The sequence below is a fragment of the Cimex lectularius genome, unplaced genomic scaffold (assembly GCF_000648675.2).
Source record: "Cimex lectularius strain Harlan isolate CLEC.00 unplaced genomic scaffold, Clec_2.1 scaffold161, whole genome shotgun sequence".
Classification (NCBI taxonomy): Eukaryota; Metazoa; Arthropoda; class Insecta; order Hemiptera; family Cimicidae; genus Cimex; species Cimex lectularius.
In genome coordinates, this window is record NW_019392739.1 from 982,017 (window position 1) to 1,002,830 (window position 20,814).

Below are 20,814 nucleotides of genomic sequence, written 5' to 3' on the forward strand. Positions count from 1 at the left end.
CATCGAGAATCCAATCCGATTACACGACATTTGAAAAATGGCAAAAAAAAGGGAAAATTCAAAAAGGTGTGGTTTGATGGGGAGTCGATGTCCGAGTGGATCGAGGTCACGATAGCTCAGGTGGTAGAGCAGCGGCGTATCTAGCCGAAGGTCGTGGGTTCGAATCCCTCTCGTGCAATTAGCTTTTTTTCATCTCAACTAAAATCCTTAATTAATTGTAATATATTAATTGGTCAAGCGGACCACGAAATTAGTGAAAATAGTTGAAATTATTGTTATATTGTGGTAACGTGCACACAAAGCTGTATGCAGGGACACTTAAAAGGTCATATAAGCATGAACGGAGTCCATCCAGATGGGAGCCGTCAGTTCACCAACAGGGTGGAGATCACTTGGCAACTACCCCGAAGCAAGTAAGCCGTCGTTTCAGTCTCCGACGAGGCTTGGCGGGTAATGTTGAGGATGACAATTCGCGAAATGGGTTTGATTGATCGGGTCATTTAAAATAGAACTTTTTGTAACGAAATTGGGCAAGGTCGGATACGAATGGGATTTTTTAGTCGGTATGAATAATCCCTCGTTAGGGTAATACCATGGAAGGGAACATTAACTATTGTTAGAAGAATTTCAGATTGCTGGGGTTTGTAGACTGTTAAGATTGAAATGCTTAGCAGTACCGTACGGTCAAGTCCGTATGCTCATATTGCCAGTAGAGCAGTATATAGTCTTTTTTTTTTTTGTTACTGAAAGTTTGGATTTTGTCACGTAGTCTTTTTAGCAGTCTGAATCTTGTATTTAAATGTTTACGTTTGATTCTTGTATAGGGATTCCATGTAATGTAAGTCGTTTATCGAGATACAGTTCAAGGTATCTTACGTGGTTCGCAACAGGGATGGAAAGATTATTGAAATATAAAGGATGGAGAGTTTTTTGTTAAGAGTGAAAATAATGTATTTAGATTTAGGGATGGTTAGGAGAGCCAGGAATCGAGTGTGTGTAAGTGATTTTGTAAATTTCGTGAATCTGTATTTTTCAGATTTTAGAATTTACCGGAGGTAAGTATTGATGTGCCATCGGAAAAGGTAAAAATGAAAATGTTAGGGTGAATGTGCAGAACAGCCGTGAAGATTGTGTAGAGGAGAGAGGATTTTGGAGAGTTTGGAAGTGACGGTCTGTAATGTATGATTTTAGTATGAGGAATAGAATGGATGGTACGACGCCCTTGAACTTTTTCAGAAGCCTTTTTTCTATTTTCAAAATATGAAAATTATTTAAGTATTTGACAAGGTTTTAACATTTATAAAGTACATTTTAAATACAAACTGATAATGGTAGGAATATGAAAGATGTGAAATTTACAATGTTCAAATTTTTATTTTATGATTATTCGTGAGATGCGGTCTCGTGTGACGTAGGTTTTACAAAAACTTTTTCTTTATCGTGCCAACGTTTCGATCTTTATTGAGATCCAAATTTTTATTGTATATTGTAATAAACAGGTATGAAGAAGTGGTATGAATTCAGTTCAATATCACAGTTGAGTAAATTGTTCGTAAAAAATAATTTGAGATTGTGATAAAATGAAATTATCAAAAAGGCTTACTTTTAGTTTTAATCGTGCTATTTGATCCAAAGCTCTTAAAAATTGGTATTCATTTAAAAGTAATCATTCCGTACACTAACTCATTAACTGCGACGATTTAAAATCTATATGATTCCTGACGGATAGCGATAGAAAATTAATTGGTGTCTAGTTGCAGATTAGAAGGCGGTAGCTTTCTATGTTCGGGTGCTATTAGCAGGATTTACACAATGGGGTCGTCTAACAAGACGCATGGACGCAATCGGAAACCGGGCCCTAATTATTCCAGGCCTGCTGCTCACTCCGCACTCTTCTGAAAAGATAGAATGAACAGTTTGTTACTAGCTGACTTTTAAAACGCATTTGGTCATGTGAAACCATTAGCAAGACCTGTTAAGCTCCAGCTAAATTTAGATCCTTAATAGCTAGTTTTGGAAAAGGTTCTGCTGACACTGAAGTCTTTTTAGATTTGTATTTGCAGAATTAGTAATTATGACTGCTATTCATCACATGAAAAACAATCAAAGAAGTTCCACAACATCTTACCTACGAAAACATGTTATACTTCAATATACTTTATACTGGTCAATGTTATTTTATTACCATCTCAAACAATAGGATCATAAGATAAAAACCGGCTGGATTTGTCATAAAGAGGCAGACACATAGAAGCATGCCTTTTGTGACTGCAAAGCGTTAGCCCGGAACCGGTACAGAATACACCACCATACCACCCCACCTTTTACGTTTTGCCAATGACACAGATGTATTGTCTTCTAATGATCCTGTGGTTGTTTCTGAACATCTGAAGAGACGTACCACATGTATAGCAGATTGGTTTTTAATTGGTTGTAATGTAGATAACTTTCTTAGACATTAGTCACATACAGTTTGGCAAATAATAAAAATTTATACTTCTACTAAAAGATATATTATACTACTATAATTGACATGAATGAAAATTAAAGTAAGACATTTACACTTCGAAGGAAAACTCCTCACACGATATACTACTACAATGTTCCTATTCCCAAATCCGACTGCTTAATGTGGCATCAACATATCCAGCTGAAACGACAAAACCTAAACGGGCGCTAGGTCTAACCTACAAACATATAGAACGACAATAAGCTACGACGAAAAACAAACTTACAGTCTATACAGCTCTACTACAACTGATTTGGACATACGAAATAGAACTGTGACGCAGAACATTCCAATATCCAACGCCTTCAATCCTTCCAGACTAAAGTCCTGAGATCAATTTATACATGTTCATAATAACGTAAATTATTGTGTCCCAATACTAACTTTTTTTAAGGCATCAACTTCGATGCGTCAAAAACTGCCTTGATTCTATATGAGATAATGAGAGAATGAGATGAGTAAGGACAAGGCCCTCATCTCCCCGAACTCAAACTCATCTCACTCTCCTACTTTTTGTATGTAAGAATTTACTTATCAATCCAATTTCGGTAAGGAACTCAGTCTTTTGATGTTAGATGAGGTATCTTATATTCTTATATTAACCTATATTTGATTTTAAGGACTTCGTAGTTACTACATGATATCAGCATATGCTTCATGGAAATTACTTCACCGCAAGTTGTCTGGGGCCGGCTCTCTAGTCATGAGTTGGCTTTGCGTCAGTCTTGTGTGACGTATCCTAAGCCTAACCAATACCGTTTCCTCTTTTCGTAATCTTTGCATTGCCGTACCCCCTTGTTTGACATCTCCCTTAATTTCTCTGCGTTTGTTTTCCTTCATGTTTCGCCGTACCAAATGCTAGCGGCAAAACCTTTCCTTTCAGAGAAACTGCAAGATCTTCGCTAGGCACGTCCAGCACTTAAATACCCTTCGATGCGGCACATTTCTCCGCTAGGTCAGCCATCTTCATTGTCTGTTGTACCACAGTGACCTGGGATCCACAAAAAGTCACTGATCTTGTGCGATCTTTTAGAGCAAGTAATGTCTCTTATATTCTGGGATTTGTAGAAAATTTATTTTTGATAACTAATAAATAGAAAGGGCATCTTTACAAATCACCAGGTCAGTGTTGTTAGATCTTACGATAATTATGCATTTATTGATTGCAATTATTTTTTCAGTATGGTTGCTACATACCTACATATAGAATGACCTTTAAATTCCTTTTACTAAAAAAGTATTTCCCCACAAATTTACCAAGTTCCACTATATTCTCTCCCTAGCTACAGCTGTTGTACAAGCCTACGGTTAGGCTGTCTAACAGAACCCATCCTAAAAATTCCATAAAGCGACTCCCGAGGAAATGAGCCCGCGACCTCCTTTCTGAGGAGTAGGCAGTGAAGTTTAAAAAATGTATACAACAAACTGATAAATACAGATAATATATTTTTTTAATAATTGACTCATACGATACTTTCATTTAGTCTGTAACAAATGTCTTATTGAATTTGTATGTGTCACATGTTTTAGTGAAAGGTAGAAAATGGGACCTTGTTCAAGTTCAACGTTTATCAGTTACACATATGTCTTTTCACACTGCTTACACTGGTGTTACGCTATGGAGTTACCAAAGGAGTATCCTTACGTCTTAAGTATGTATGAGACAGTGCAAGAAAAGTTCCATTGTTTAGTGTTGATGGCATCTTCTTCCACAGCGATCTCCCAGTGCAAATGTCTTGGGTCTTTCAGACAGACTTCGCCGGATTTCTATGACTTTGACTTGATCGACGTTCAGAACTACAGGTTACAAGGACAAGATAGTTCGCGGTATACGATCACCAAAACGTTAGTAAATGCACATTGCCGTCCTTCATTATATGCTAAAGACGTATTTGTTTTTGACATCGCAGGCATGAAAATAAAGGAAACATTTCCTAAAGATTCATTATCCAAAATTAAAATGACTCCGATTCATCGCAGCATAACTGACGAAAAGCTATCTTTTATCAGCCTGACTCTCAACTGTCTCTTGATCGTAGTAAAAGACAAAAAGACATCAACTAGCGAACTTATCACGATGGATCCAGTAAGATGTGCGCGACAGCACTGTGCTTCGCTATCAATTAAGCAAGAAGCAGACTGCGAACAGTTATATGTTGCGATTTTGTCACTAGCACTTGAGTGCGCCTATTTTGAAGGTAAAGATGGTAAGGAAGAAAGGGGATTCACGGTCGCATCCAGCCCGATCATTTGTAATAACGCATTGTGGGGCATTTCGACGAGCTTGGCAGGCGAATATCTCTTATGGGCTCGACTTGATTTGGAACCCAATAACAGTATTTACGCCGAACTGAGAGCTGGATCCAAAACTTCCACGTTTCATAATGTTCCTAACTTTCTGCCGGTACTAATATTTTATTGGTTGTTTAAATCATATTTCAACTGTATTATTACACATGTTTCTCAATTATTGTTGTTCTGTTTGAATGTATTTTGTTTTTTAATGCAATATTTTTGCGGCGTAAGATAGAAGCTATTCCATTTTATATTTTACACCACCTGTTTAATTTAAATGGGTATGAGGACACAATTTCGGTCACGTTCAGCAAGATTCCTCCACCTAGACGAATGATAAAATCCGCGAGCAATACTAAACAGAAGCTACAAATTAAAAACACGCTCGATAAATGAGCAACATATTCGAAACGAACGATAGGTGGTTTACAAAATCGAAAGTAAAATTGAATCCGACAAAATCGATGGTTGTACCTTTCATCATTTGGCATAAACGATTTTCGTATTTTTTGATTTTTTATCAATATTCTTAGCTGTTCCTCTTTCTTTTAAATGGGCATTCGTCTTGATAATGAATATGAACAGAACATCGCTGTTTTCGTTCAATAGGCCTATTTCTTCAGGTGAACTAAAATCTTGTATACATCTAATCACAATAAGCGCATGGTATGTCTGCTATGATTTCGATATTTGCATAAGTTAAAAAAACATACAAAGCACTTAACTGAAGGATGGGCGATCATAACAATCTCGTCATTGTTCAAACTGTGGCACAACTACCTAAACTATTTACGCACAAGGAGTGGAAGTCGGAAAGTAAACCAAACATTAGAGCGTCCCACGTATTGAATGTTTTACGACGAGCCGATTATTTGGATATTTATTCTTAGCAGTTCTTTTTGTTTACCTGGGTGATCATCTGGATTCCCAACTAGCCGAACATGGGACACCAGTTTCAATGGTGGATATAGCTGTGATAATTGCAGGACCACAGATTATATTGGGTTGTCCGGAAAATAATGCAGGATTTTAAGTTTTCATTAAAAAAAATCTATATAAAATATTCTGTTTACGTTTACAGGATTACTCATTTGTATGAATGTCAACACTTATTAATCCTCTTCCAAATGATATTGTTTGTTTACCTCTGTAGCATTCCGCTACTTGGAAATAATTCAGTCATCCTTATAATGTCAAAGCGAGAATTTCGTACGATTTTCTTTTACGAGTTTAAACTCGGCCGAAGCGGAGCCCAAACGGCTAGAAACATTAACCAAGTCTGGGGCGAGGGTTGTGTTAATGAGTGCACTGTGCAAAGGTGGTTTAAAAAATTTCGGGAGGGAGATTTCAGCCTTGAAGATGAAGAAGGTCGTGGAAGGCCTTCCTCTCTTAATGATGATGTTCTGCGATCAGTGGTGGAAGAAAACCCCAAAACAACTGTTCGAGAACTTGCAGAGCAACTCAAAGTCAGTAAAACGACCGTCGCTGACCACCTCAAGGCGATTGGAAAAGTGAAAAAACTCGAAAATTGGGTTCCACACTCATTAAACGATCGCCAAAAAAATCAGCGCTTTGATGTTTGTGCATCACTTCTTTGTCGAAACAAAAATGACCCATTTCTGGCCAGAATTGTTACATGTGACGAAAAGTGGATTCTCTACGATAACACTAGACGTTCTGGACAGTGGCTCGACAAAGGAGAAGCTCCAATACATTTTCCAAAGCCCCCAACTCATCAAAAAAAGGTAATGGTTACGGTATGGTGGGCTTCATTTGGTTTAATACACTACAGCTTCTTAAATCCTGGCGAAACCATCAATGCTGAATCATACTGTAACCAAATTAATACCATGCATCAGAAATTGGCAGTAATGAAGCCCTCTTTGGTCAATCGGAAAGGGCCCATTTTGTTGCATGACAACGCTCGACCACATGTGTCACGTGTAACGTCACAAAAATTATTGGAGCTTGGCTATGAAACTTTGCCTCACCCACCCTACTCTCCGGACCTCTCGCCTACTGACTACCATTTTTTTAGACACCTGGACCACTACTTACAACACATAATATTCAAAAATCAAACGGAACTGGAAAATGCATTTATTGACTTTATCAATTCTAAAAATTCTGAATTCTACTCAGACGGAATTAATAAGTTACCAACACGTTGGGAGAAATGTATTGAGAGTATGGGAAATTATTTTGATTAAAGAACATTGCTTTAAAGTAACTAGTTTCTTTTTTTTTGTTTAATACCAAAATCCTGCATTATTTTCCGGACAACCCAATAACATACTTTGGTACCAACTCCATTAATATTTCGTTAAGTAGGCCTATTTTGAAATACCACAGTTTAAGGAATCGTACATAAAATTCTGCATACACCTAATCACATAAGATACATCTACTACATATACATTTACTAAGTTTGAACATTCCGCGATTGCAGAAGTTTCAGATAAAACCTATAGAGGATTTAATCCAAAGATAACAATCCCATCTTTGCTTTAAAAGTGGAGCAGCATCCTCTTCCTCGACCAGTATCTAAATACATGAGGTTATGGGGTGGAAATTCGTAAGGTCAACAAAAAATGTTAACGTCCAACGTATCCAACGTTTTCAGTTCAAAATCATGTATGGCTCAGAAGCATTTCCAAAATCGATATATTTCGTCAGTCCTTTTCATACTCTTCAATTTTTTTGTACTACATGTTCGCGCCTAAAATCGCGAATTATAATTGTTTATTTTGTTTCCGAAATGCTAGTCTAGAATTTATCCTAGCTCTGTTCCCTCCCCACAATCCTGTCCTGTTGCTGCCTAGTCCTGCTCTAGTCCTGTTCGCTTCCGCCTCACTTCCATACAGTCCACTATTAATTAGCCTCCAAGAGTGATTTTCTTTTTGTTTTCTTTCAGTTTTTCTCTTATTTTCAAGAAGCAATTTTTTTCGTTTTGTTAATTATCGCGTTCAAAATAACGCCAGTGTCTCCTCCCGCATCCTTAATGCGACACATCATGCAGGGTTCGGACGGAGCCCCGAAGGTAATTAATAGACAGGATTCTGTTTTACCTTTGGCCAAAGTTATTGCAGGTTCTAGCTATTAAACGGCTCTCCTCCCTGGTTGTCGAGAAAATCAAGCCACAGTTAACAAGTTAATATTTTATTTTATTTTGTATTTTTATTTTATTTAATTTTATTTTTATTGCGACCGACCAGCGCGTGCACACTACATATTATTTCGAACATATTTAATCGGACCACGAAATATAATGGATTATTTCAAACGTTTTTTGTTTTTATTTTTAGAATTTATTATTGTGAAATGTGTTTTATTGAATTTCAAATTTTATTAATATTATTGGGAGGCGGTCGGGAACATTTCATCGACTTATATCGACGGTTGACAATCATTGTTCTCAAGCACTATTGTAAATCATTCCATTACATCAGCTGAACATTTTGTGTTTCGCATTTTAATGACAATTATGTATATATATGTAAATGAATTGCAGTTTTCGTAATTTTATTGAATGATGATCTATAATATTAGATTATTACTAACACACGCAGCATAACACAAATATGGATCTATATTTCTTAATTACATTAAGGAGTGCAAAGTAAGGAAAATAGGTGCCGGTTTTATAGTTAATAACCATATTTATCCCTAACAACTATGGATATAAATATCAAAAGAAACTGACCCGTCTAAACTTGAGAATAAGGCTACTGCAAATAAGTTATACCACATAATACTAGCTATTTATTGTAATTAGATGAATAACAAATGCTGTTTTTAAATATCAGGTTTTTATTATTCACATGTCGATATAAAAAGTAGACAATGTGTCCATTTTTCAGTTTACTCTCTATTAGATTTATCTATTTATTGTCGCTTCCTTGGATTGGATCTCACGCTATGGAGTTGCAGCCGAATTATCCATACGTTTTGAGCATGTTTCAAACATTGCATGATAAATTCCATTGTTTGGTAATAATGGCATCTCCTACGACGGCGCTCCTCCAATGCCAGTGCTTAGGTTCATTTAAGAAAACAGCCCCAGATTTCTTCGACTTTCAAATGATCAACGTTCAGGAGTACAATTTACAAGCCTTCGATTTAAAGAAATATCATATTTTGGCCCCGTTGGTCAATGCACATTGTCGTCCTTCTACATATGTAGAAACCATCCTTGTATTCGATATAGGAGGAATCAGAGTAGAAGAAAAATTCCCGAGTTCGGTACTGGCCGGAGTTCAATCGCCGCCCAACCTCTTCTCAGGTGAAGAACAAGGTAATTTAGTTGAATTACCACTTACATGTTACTTGGTCGTAACTAAAGATGATTCCACAACAGCACCTGTTAAGATTAGTTTGATGAATTCTGTACAGTGCGCTAGACAACATTGTTCTTCGCTAAAACATAAGATGAACGCCGATTGTGATGAATTGTATGTTGCAATTCTCTCTCTAGCTCTTGAGTGTTCATGGGTCAATGGTGTTGATGCCTCAGATGGATACAAAATTGTTTCCAGCCCTATCATTTGCAATAATGAAATATGGGGTGTTTCAGCGCACTTGGAAGGTACATTTCTCTTATGGACTCGTCTTGATTTGGAACCAAACAGCAGTACCTTCAGAGAACTAAGAGCAGGATCCAAAGTGCCTCCATCACAAAAGATTCCTAATTTTCTTCCAACGCTAATATTGTATTGGCTTTTAAAATCATATTTCTTTTCTATAAATACACATGTCAACCAATAAATGTTTTAATTATTTTGCAATTTACGTCAGTAATTTTTAAATTTTTTGTAAAAATCTACATTTAATGTTTTCTTCCCTAGTGAATTGCCACGTCCTCCTCGTCCCTTAGTTATGAGACTGTGGAAACAGGCGGTGCGGTACACTCAAAATATGGGATAAGGCAAAAAATTTAGATTATTAAAATAAAAGGTACTATTGTAAAAAAAAAATAAATGTGTGAACAGTAGACCAAAAGGATGCCTTTCTTTGTCTGATTTAAATATACTGTACTTAATTGAGGGTCTCCTCCGCAGCAGGTCTGTCCTTGGTAACGTCCTCAGCGCACCTGGCGCTATCGCTGGCGGAATCTCTTTCCTCCCTGGAAAAGGGTGGCCATGCCCCCGCTTCCACAGTTCAGGTGTCGCGCGATCTCCTGAGTCGTGACACCACCCCCCTTCTAAAATTCTTCCTGACCAGCAGAATGTGCACCGGAAACTTGGAGCTGAATAAAGTCCATTACCGCCATATCGAGTGAAGACTTGGCACTCCTTGAGTGTCTGAAACGAGTCAGTCCTCTCCCCTATTAGCTAGGTGACTGGCCAGGAATTTCAGGCGTGAGCTCTCCCCAGTAGATTCCCAAGACACGGTGAAATCGGCCGCATCAGGATTCTTATTTATATATTGTGTAGTTGGTAGTTAAAATACCACTGCTGATAAAAGCATATACGGGACTAGAAATTTCTGCGACTGTCTAGTCAGGAATATTTGATTATATGCTGAATTTAAATCAGCAAGAGTAAAGTACACTCCCTTTCTTCAATGAATAATTGCTTCAGTTTGCTTACTGTGGGGGTAGGATGCGAAATATACTGAATTTTATCATTCAGTGTCCTACAATAACTTAACTCATTGGTAGCAAAGGTTCTTTTTTCACTCTGCGAATCGTATATCATGAGGTTACCAGACAATTGTCTTCTCATGGGCTTGAAGTATTGCTAGGGTGTAACGTTAAAGAGATTCCGTATGTAGGGACACTGATAGGAAATTTGGAGTGGAAATTGAAGAATTTCTAGGTCTTTGTGGTTGGTTTGTATAATGATGTAGATAAAAGAATTGCGGTTTTATTGTATATACTAACAGCGGATTTACGTCCATGAAGGCGTATGACTTGTCAATACACATTTAAGGTTTTTGTCCCAGTAGAACCCAAGTTTGAGGAATTAATTAGATGATGGGATTACTTTATTGTTTATGTGTATTGATGAGTCTTCTGAGTGTGAACTTTACGTGACGGCTTATTTGTTCATTCAGTTTAATGCGCAACTGAGTGAACTAGTTTGTAATTATTTAGGTTTCCTTGAGTTCTTTCAGCTGCTATGCTGAAGAGAGGATGGCGGTGTCGTCTGCGAGGGTTGTGCTTTAGTATGTACATGTGTGTCAGTGGTGTAAAATGTGTAGATAATCAGTTCTAGAATACTCCCTTGTGAAACGCCGGTCGTGATTGGATTAATATCTCAACATTCTTATTAATTCTCACCTCAAACCAGTGATCGTAGAGAAAGGGATTGGCGATAACGTCGGAAGTTTGAGGAAGGATATTTTTTAAATTGAAAGGAAGGATTGGTTGAGAGGAGGTAGGATTAGAAGAGTGTAATTAAGGAATTCGGCGGTCCGCAACAATGCCTAAAATGTATGGACAAACGAGATAGAAATCTAAGGACAACCAAACATTTAAAGTCCAAATTTTTTAATCCAATATCCTTCTTTCTGTATATTAAGTTTTTGTTTTTAAATTGTTTTAGTTGTTTTCTAAATAATATCATTTACTGTGCACTATCATATTGTCTAACAATTTAGGTTTGAATCGATGACTAACATATTACTGTGTAGGTAGGCTTTAGAGGAGAAAACCTATCTGATAAAAAGAAATCAAAGATTTATTTCAAAAATTCAATTTTTAAAGTCCATTGTGGAATTTTAAACATGAACTATCAACCATGACTAAAATAAAATCACTAAAAGTATTCATTACGTAATTATAATCATGTTGAAAGCCAGGCTGATTTGATAGCTGGGAAGTCTCTTTCCTTCTATTAGCTTACTTTGATGTAATCCTTCCATAATAAAACTTAGGAGGAATCAATTCTGATGTTATTTTTCTGGTGTCGATTCGGTTTTAGTAAGTATTATTTTGCCAACATCAGTTCATCACGTTTATTTCTATGTTTTTAATTTATAAGAAAAAATAGAAAAGAAAAAAGCTCAAGGATAAGGGAAAACGTCAAGTTTGAATGTGAATGGAGCCGGATTTGGATTTTGTGGATCTAGCTGAGTGCGGGTCCCGAGGTCCACAAAAGCGCAACGTGCCCCGAATCCCTGTCGGGCATCGCCTTATTTGTATTTATGCTCTGTACCACATCCACTCGCCGAGATCCCTATCGCTTTTCATAAAGATAAGAGCGTTTAAGGAAAAAAATCAAAACATGATCCGGCCGACGACATAGGCACAAGTTCGAGAATAAATGAAGGAATAAGGGAAAATGTTTGCAAATATACAATATACCCAGAAAAACCTGTAATTTTATTGGGATATAATAGGTAGAGTAATAATATTTTGTTTATATTAAATACCAAGAATGGGTACAAAAATTGTTGTTAATTATGATATTTTTTCCATGGTTCCATTTAATTTTTCTAAACCTACGCTAGACCAAAACCACCTTATTGATACAGGCGGTAGTAGTATGCATTGATTAATAACCTCTATGGGTTAACACTAACTGTCCAAAACCGGTATTGTCATCAAGTACATTAAGGTAGTATACTGGGCCCTTAGGTATCTATAAAAACTCATGATTTCGGGTCATCAAAATCATCTTCGCGGGAACAGTTTGCACACGCCGTGATGAACGTGGTGAATCAAGGTGGTGTTCAAGTAGTGTCCGAGAAAAGCGGTGGTTGTATCTTTCACTATTTGGTATAAAGAAGTCATTGATAATGTGATTTCCTGTTCTTAACAGTTCTTCTAATTTTACCTAGGCGTTAATCTGATTTCACAATTATGGGAGTAAACAATTGGGCCGAACGTGTGAATGTTCACAGTTTATCAAAGAAAACGACAGCTGCACTGATCAGCCCTCACTTTGAATACCAAGCGTATTTCATCAAATATTTCCGTTTTGAAGTATCAAAAATTCAAACGTGTATCTAAAAAAAGTTATAGTTGACCCATAAAACTGTCTACATATCATCACGTGAGACGCGAAATATGTCCTCAATGATTGGCCTTCTCAGTCGTAGTGGCACAAGTTGCCAAAACAAGCCTCCAGAGGACTTAATTCAAAGCAAAACGATTATAACAATCCCCTTGTTGCTCAAATTGTTTCAGAACCACTTTCTTCCTCCAGAACGTCGACGACCCAAGAAACTCCAGGATGCGTCGATAGACAATTCTGTTAGCAAATGCTTAAGTTAAAATTTAGTTGAATTGTTCCCTTGTTGTTCTATTCTGTTATATAAATTATATATATTTATAAAAATTATATTAGGAGATCGTGAAATGCGGTCTGGTTGGACGTAGGCTTTAGAAAAACATTTTCCTTATCATGCCAACGTTTCGAGCTTTATTGAGATCACCTTCAGAGCTTGGGATTTATAAACAAACACTGTTTGAATTTTACAAATACATGTAGGATGTGGAAAAAAATTATGAATTTATACAATGCTAGAAAATTTTATATTAAAAAAAGAAAGAATGAATTTACACAATGCAGGAAAATTTTCGATAAAAAAATGAATTTGTACAATGCTATAAAATTTTAGATTCAATCAAAGAAGTATTTCAAAGTGTTTGTTTTCCGTGTAGATGTGTCATTCTTGAGAATCGTGTTAACAGTGCCAGTGAAATATTGCGGCTTTATGTATATAAAACCTTGGATTTTGAAGGGGAGGGGAAGGAAGTCGGGATTGAAAGACATTTTGATACGAAGAGTCGGCTTCTTTGAGGCGAAAGGAGCCGACAATGGGAAAAAAGTGGGTAATGGTTCGGCCTGATTATCCTTTCAGAATTATATAGACGGGGATAATTAGTGAATGGAAAGCCAAATTGTTGAAGAATTAGACTGTGTAGAAGTGTTTTATGTATGGTATGTGATGATTGTTTTATATGTTATATTATATTTTTTGTGTGATGTGATGATGATATATGTATGTTATCGATATTAAATTTGATTGATTGTATAGCGTAGCTGCGACTGAGTTTACATGTGTCTGTTCTGTAATTGATGCTGTGTTTATCCCTGTTGATGTAAACCATTTCTAAAAAGGTAAGTTTATATTTGTTTTGTTCTGTGTGTAATATTTTTTGATTGTTAAAGTCGAAATGTGTTGGTGTTCACAATGGTTGGTAGCCAGTGCTGTAGAATTTTGTTTGGGTTTTTTGCAATCATAGATGGGTTGCTTTACTCTCTTATCCAGAAATGTAGAAAAGGGATGTAGCAACGATGTAAGTTGCCGGACAATTTAAACAATTACTTTTATAAATTACGTCAACAACTACAACTCAACACTAACACCATCCGCAATTAAAAATAATACTACATCAAATCTATCAAATCCAGACAAACTAACATACATTTCAATGCCATACATTCACGGCCCATCACATAAACACATTTCTTCTTTCGGATAACTTTAAAATAGCTTTCAAAAACTATAAAACGCATTCACGCACTTTTTTCCACACTTAAAGATCCCACACCAGTAACAAACAACTCTGACGTAATTTATAAAATCAATTATTTAAATTGTATATTTTTTGTCACATCAACAAATATTGGTAAAATTTAAACAATATTTATAGATCTCAGGCCCTGAAGCAGATCTCAATAAAGATCGAAACGTTGGCACTATAAAGAAAAACGCATCTCATGATCTCAGAATAATCATTGACTAACGGGTCACACCACACATTTATATCTTTTTATAATTCAAACGAATATTTACCAGTTACGACGTAACTGACATTAAATACAAAGCCAAAGGCTCTACCTCTTGACAAGGTAGACTGTACCTTCCATTCAATCCCAATTTTGCTACTTCGTATTTCATAATGGTATCTAAAGATTGTACCTAATTTGTTTAGTGTGTAAATGTTTACAAAAATAGGGTTTATCAAGAAAACACAATATAAAACATTCAAATAATGACAAGTATTAGGTAAAAACGAATTAAATAAAAAATAAACAGATAAAACAAGAAAAAATATGAATTTTGGTCTACCCAATATAAAGACAAAAACTCAATTTGTAACATTTCCCTAGAGCATTTCGTCGTCGTCATCATCATCATCAAAACCTTCCTAATCTGATCTACGGTTGTGGACTCTGATTAGTCCTTTCTGACCTTTTCTCGTTTTATGGGGCTTTATTTGTTTTTTATGTCGTAAAAATAGATAAACACATAAATAAATTGTTATATAAAGTAATTATATTAATTACTATGATTTACATTTTAAAGCTATAATGTGTTGGCACCACTCTTGCCTGAAAACACTATTTTACACCAATTATAATCAGAAAAAGCAATAACAGAGTAGATTCAATGGTAAATTATAACGACTCTATTCCCCATATGTTCAGTCATACCCGGTAACTTATTACATTTGCCATTCACCGGTCTCCAATACTTTATGGCTTAGTAATTACGAAAGAAATTATTACTCTAAGGTGTCAACATGTAAAAATAAATAAGCCTTGAAACACATTATGAGGTTTGTATAAGGCACAGTCTGACGTCGATGGAAAGTGATAAGACTGCAAAAGTTATCTAAGAGTGCTATAAAAATCGAAAGGTTGGCAGGATAAAGAAAATGTTTTTCTAAAACCTACGTCACACCAGACCGCATCTCACGATCTCCAAATAATCACTTCGTTTTAGTTTCATTTTAGACGTCTTTTTTTAAAGGAAAAAGGGTCGGAAACACTTCCTTAGTTTCAGTGCAAACAAAAATCGGCCTAAAATATTATCATGTATTAATAGATTTGCCGACGAGTAAAGCACAGGGATTTTGCGTTGAATCCGGACCGGATTTGATTCGTTCCCGTCTTTAATGCTCGGCCATCATGATCAGGGATTGACCTTTATTGACAGGAGCAATTCCACATGAGCTACAAGTTCTGTTTTCTCTGACAGTAGACACTACCCACAATTAATCGTGAGGAGGGAATTTTGGACAGCAGGAAAAAGACAAGCATGCGAATGCCGCCATCGTCTTCTGACGGCGATATTTTGACTGTCTTGAGCGGTCCTATTCGTTTTACATGTTGTTTTCAACCAAAGCTGGTTAGCAGAAGAAAAAAAACGAATTGGCATGTAAAATGAATTTCCCCTATTTTTCTCAAATATAACTAAGCACGACAATGAATTAATGTTTTCAAGTTGCATTTCTAGATAATATATTACACGTTAATATTATGTTGAAATAAATCATGTTCAGTACGTAGTTGGTTCCCATAAATGTTGACAAATATTCCAAAGAATTGGACTGAATCTATTCAGAACTATTGACTAGATCTGTTCTAATCTATCAAGTTGCGTCAAATTCGTTGATGAAATTTTCTTTTGGATACTATTATTTTTTTCATATAGTTACGATTAAATATAATTAATATGTGTTAATGATCACTAACACAATTGCAATGAACGTGGAGGAAATGAACACAGAGTTCTCTAGTGGGTATGGCTGGAAACCGTGAACTTCAGCTTCGCTAATTTTCTCTACTAAATCTCCTTCATCCTAAATAAATTACTTTTATTTATTTGCTTATTTTTTTAATTAATAGAAACAAGCACTCCATCTTTTTTCATGTCAGTATTTTAGCAAGAAGATTTTTACGTAATCAACTACCCGTCAAAACAATCGTGTCAAAATAGTTTTTGACCATAAACAACGATTTGTTTATATTAGGATTAATATAATTTGTTCCATGAAAGACATTATGGAATAATAATACTATTAATACTCACTTTTTTCTTAACAAACAAATGATCAAAGTTTTCTTTGGTTCATATCAATATTCCTTTCAGACAGTCTTTACCTTTTGTTGGCACCAGGTAGCGATTTTTCTCTATTTTCTTTACCTGTTAATCTTTTTGTGTCATAATGATTTGTTTAAATCGTGATTAATCATTCAGAATCATATCTCTCTCTCTCTCTCTCTCTCTCTCTCTCGCTCTCTCGCTCTCTCTCTCTCCCTGCAGAGATGAAATCATTGCGTTGCACGGCTAATCGTCTTTGTGTTTATTCAGTTTCATGGATTATTTAAATATACAGAAAGAATACGATTCACTCGAGGCGACTTCAGGATTTACTGAATCACCAACCCCATTGATCATCATTTTATTGAAATACAAGCAACCCGTGTAATTGAACAGCTATTATACTATTAAAAATTTGATCGTCGGAATTCGAGGCATATCACATTTGGAATCAACTCTGAAGAACACTCCGAGAACCATCCTGTAATACAAAAAGACCCGAGAGAGAGAGAGAGAGAGAGAGAGAGAGAGAGAGAGAGAGAGAGAGAGACAGACAGACAGACAGACAGACAGAGCGAGAGAGATTTGCAAGGGAAACACTAATCGTGAATTACAGAAGAATGGTGGAGAGATGAGTAGGGGATCGACACAGTCAGTATCGAGTACATTCGAGTTGGTATCAATCCAATGCCTTGCAGATATACAATATTATTTAGTGTCTTTTATACTTTTTCCCTCTTGAATCGTTGTTTATGCTTATCAATACTTTAGCCCGTGGTATGTTATTCTGAGTACCTGAACGCTAATCAGAACATTACACCTATCCATACCCAATAGTTTCCAACTCGAAATCCCGACTTTAACCCAATTAAACACTTTATGGATATCTTAAAAGAAATGTTAGGTCAAGGGATCAACCCCCTACTACCGGTGCAATGTTAACAATTTGACGGAAAGAGACAACATACCCAATAACAAAAGTTTTATGTGTATACCAATAAAAAGGATGGAAGTAGCCTTTGGAGCCACACTAGGCAATACAACGTACTGTTTAAAATGCCATTTTATCATAAAAACTAATACCTAAAACTTTCAATTTTAAAAAATAAAATATCTTATTTTGTACCTCAGAGCAAAAATATACTGAAATTTTTTATATTTAGTCTGTATAAAGCCGGTTTCCTTTTACCTGGTACATCTAACTGGCTAATCTCACGCTTTTCCGTAAAAGAAATAATCTGCCTAATGTTTCTTGAAAATTGGTCAAGCGGACCACGAAATTAGTGAATTTCTTGAAAATATTAAAAATAAATTTTTTTCTGTAGTCTATAATATTTTATTTTTGTATGTACCATATGTAACATACACATTTAAACGTCCATTCTCCTCTGAGGACGCGCAGGTGTTAATTTTTTCGGTAAATGAAGGGCGCCCTTTCTGAGACTAATCTTAACGAGCTTGTTAATTAAATATAGATCCATTAATCTTACATTGATTTGATAATGAACAGTTTCACAACACCGGTAACTATTTCATGCGGACGTTGTCTTATAAAAGATAAACATCCAAAAATATTCTAATTAATTATTTAAGATTAATTATTTTAAACGGTTTACAACAAACTAATTATAAAACTAATTTTACGAAGAAAGGCTTTTTGTCTCGAAAAATCCTACGATTATATTTGTTAAATTGATTTATTGACCTCACTGAGCTTTTAAATGTCTGCTATTAATTCGAAGTCTGATTAGTGAATGGCTTGTCTAACACATCTCAATAATAAAAAAAATACCTGAACCTGTAAACGTCATCTAACGAAAGACAGGTAGTTCAAACGTATAATAATAAAGTAATTTACAAAATAAATTATGTAGATATCTGTTCATCAAGACTTGAAAAATTAAAGAAGAACATTTAGGATACTAGAAAACGGTTCAGACAAAAATATAATATGAATAATACCAGGATTCAAAAACAATATAGAGACATGATGATTTACATTCATTTGTACGATAAAATACAAGTGATATGTCATCTAGCATAGGCGACCACTCGTAAAATTTGCCAGCTCTTTTCGTTTTCTGGCTCTTTTTGGCACTTTATTTCTGCAATATTTGTAACTTGGTTAGTTATATGTAGTTTATACATTGAAACTTTTTGTCTTTTATCTTTCTTATCCATTCTCCATATATTTCTCCCTCACTCTTTCTCCATTTCTCTCACTTTCTCACAACCTCCTTCTCCTCTTTTTCTTTTGTATGTGAAGCTCATTCAAATCCTGGTCAAAAGAAAAAATAAATAAATAAATAAAATAATATGACTACAATATATTATCAGGCTATCTCCTCTTGGTGACGGAATGGTAGATATACGTTTTTATCTTTATGTATTGTATGCATTATTATTATTATTATTGAAATACAGCAATTTTCTAAATTTTCTAAATGTGTTCGTTATGTATGGCTGTATTTAATTATATGAAAGAATGGCTAGTCTTGTATCTACTTTTTATTGATTTCATTTTATTTACTTCTTCCAGATACCATTCAAACTAGTCATTTATGCCGGAATTCAAGCATTTCAGATTTTCAGTTTTTATTCGAAAAATTCAAGTAATGCTAAATTTTTCTATAATGGAACTACAAGTTAAAAAAATAATTCGAGTTTCATTTCTGAATTCAAATCAAGATACCGGATTTAAGCATAACAGAAACTAGTTTCCTCTGCGCATTTTACTTTAAAAAAATATATATTCTTATTTTATTATTAATAATACTTCTGTTTAACGTTTTATTATTGAATTTTAATACTGGATGATAAATGCACGCATGATTTGCATTAATTTATCATATATGTTCTCATTTTTGTATGTAAAACGATGTTTCTGACTCCCTTCTTTGGAATTTGTGGAACTTCTAGTCTAATTTATTCTAAATAAAAATTAAAATAAATACAACAACCTCTTTCTCCTCCACAAAATCTGTTAAATCGGAATATTTTCTGCTTTTATCATAAACTTGTATCAGGGCTCGTGTGCCTAATAAAATGCCCCAAGGAAAGATTTAGAGCTTCGGACCGAAATATATCATACCTATCTCTATCCCATCTAAATCAATGTGATGGAGTTGTCACTAGCTCTCTGTCTTACATTTATATTTCCAACACCCTTATGTATTCCTTATCTCACGTCCTGTTTTGTCTCTATGTTAAACGGGTTTTCATTGTGAGTTATGTATTCCAGAAAAACATTTTTTAATGTTATTTTTTGTGAAAAGTTATTTTTTTCCTCGGGTATCGTCTTCTATCATAAATTTTATATGCAACGTTTGTATATAATTTAATTCAATATTACGAATATAATTTAATTTGTGTTAATTTCTTAATCTTCTTCTTCAATTTAGCAATTGATTTAAAATTTGACTTTCCCTGGTCACAGGTTGATCCAGGGTGCTTTCACCATCTCTCACACTTTAATATTAAGTAGGGTTCAAGGAAATCCAAAATTCTTAAAGAATCTCTCAAAATCAGCAGCGTTCGCAATAGAAAATTCGTGATTGGAAAAAAAACTCGCATTGAAAATGCGTGATTATCGCTTATTGAGTGAATGTAAATGTATAATTTTTGAATTAAAAAAGAGAAAATTTTGAGTAAAAAATGGTTAGTTTTAAGTTAAAAATGGTTTATTTGACGGATGAAAGCTGTATAGGTATGTTTAAAGAGCGGATAATCGGCATCGGAATAATATTAAAAACTTTGATGTCTCATATTTTTTTAAACTACAAACTGTTTGAAAGGTTTCCTTTTTTGTATGGATGTACTTATCAGATCGAGTGCTTTCAGTATGTATGTGTGTAGGGTAGGGGCGGAATATAAAGTACCACGCTAAGATTGATTAATGTATTTGTTTTATTTGGAATATTTTTTCTTTCTTCGGTCATATTAAACAGTTAAAATACAAGGCAGTATCGCTTTCGAGATAATTTAAACTCAAATGTAAAAATTGTTCAGAAAAAACTCTAGAAATGACTACACAATGCTCCCCAAAAAGAAGATTATACATTTAAAAGTCATCACTGTTATAATACTATATTCTGTATTACAGCAGACTAAAAAAAGCTATGTAAATTCATACAATAGTGAAGAAAATATTTTTATTGATGATTTGACATTTCGGACGACGATAATGAACTGAAACTATGTTCGCCCTGTGAGTACAGCAAACAACTTTT

General features: G+C 35.0%; 1 protein-coding gene across 1 annotated transcript; it reads left to right on the forward strand.

The window, feature by feature from the left end:
• Positions 1 to 3,948: 3,948 nt before the first annotated feature.
• Positions 3,949 to 5,039, forward strand: LOC106672330. Its single transcript, XM_014403675.2, has 2 exons — positions 3,949 to 4,161; positions 4,225 to 5,039. The coding sequence occupies exons 1-2, from the start codon at positions 4,053 to 4,055 to the stop codon at positions 5,037 to 5,039; spliced, it is 924 nt and encodes a 307-aa protein (XP_014259161.1). The 5' UTR covers positions 3,949 to 4,052.
• Positions 5,040 to 20,814: the final 15,775 nt, after the last annotated feature.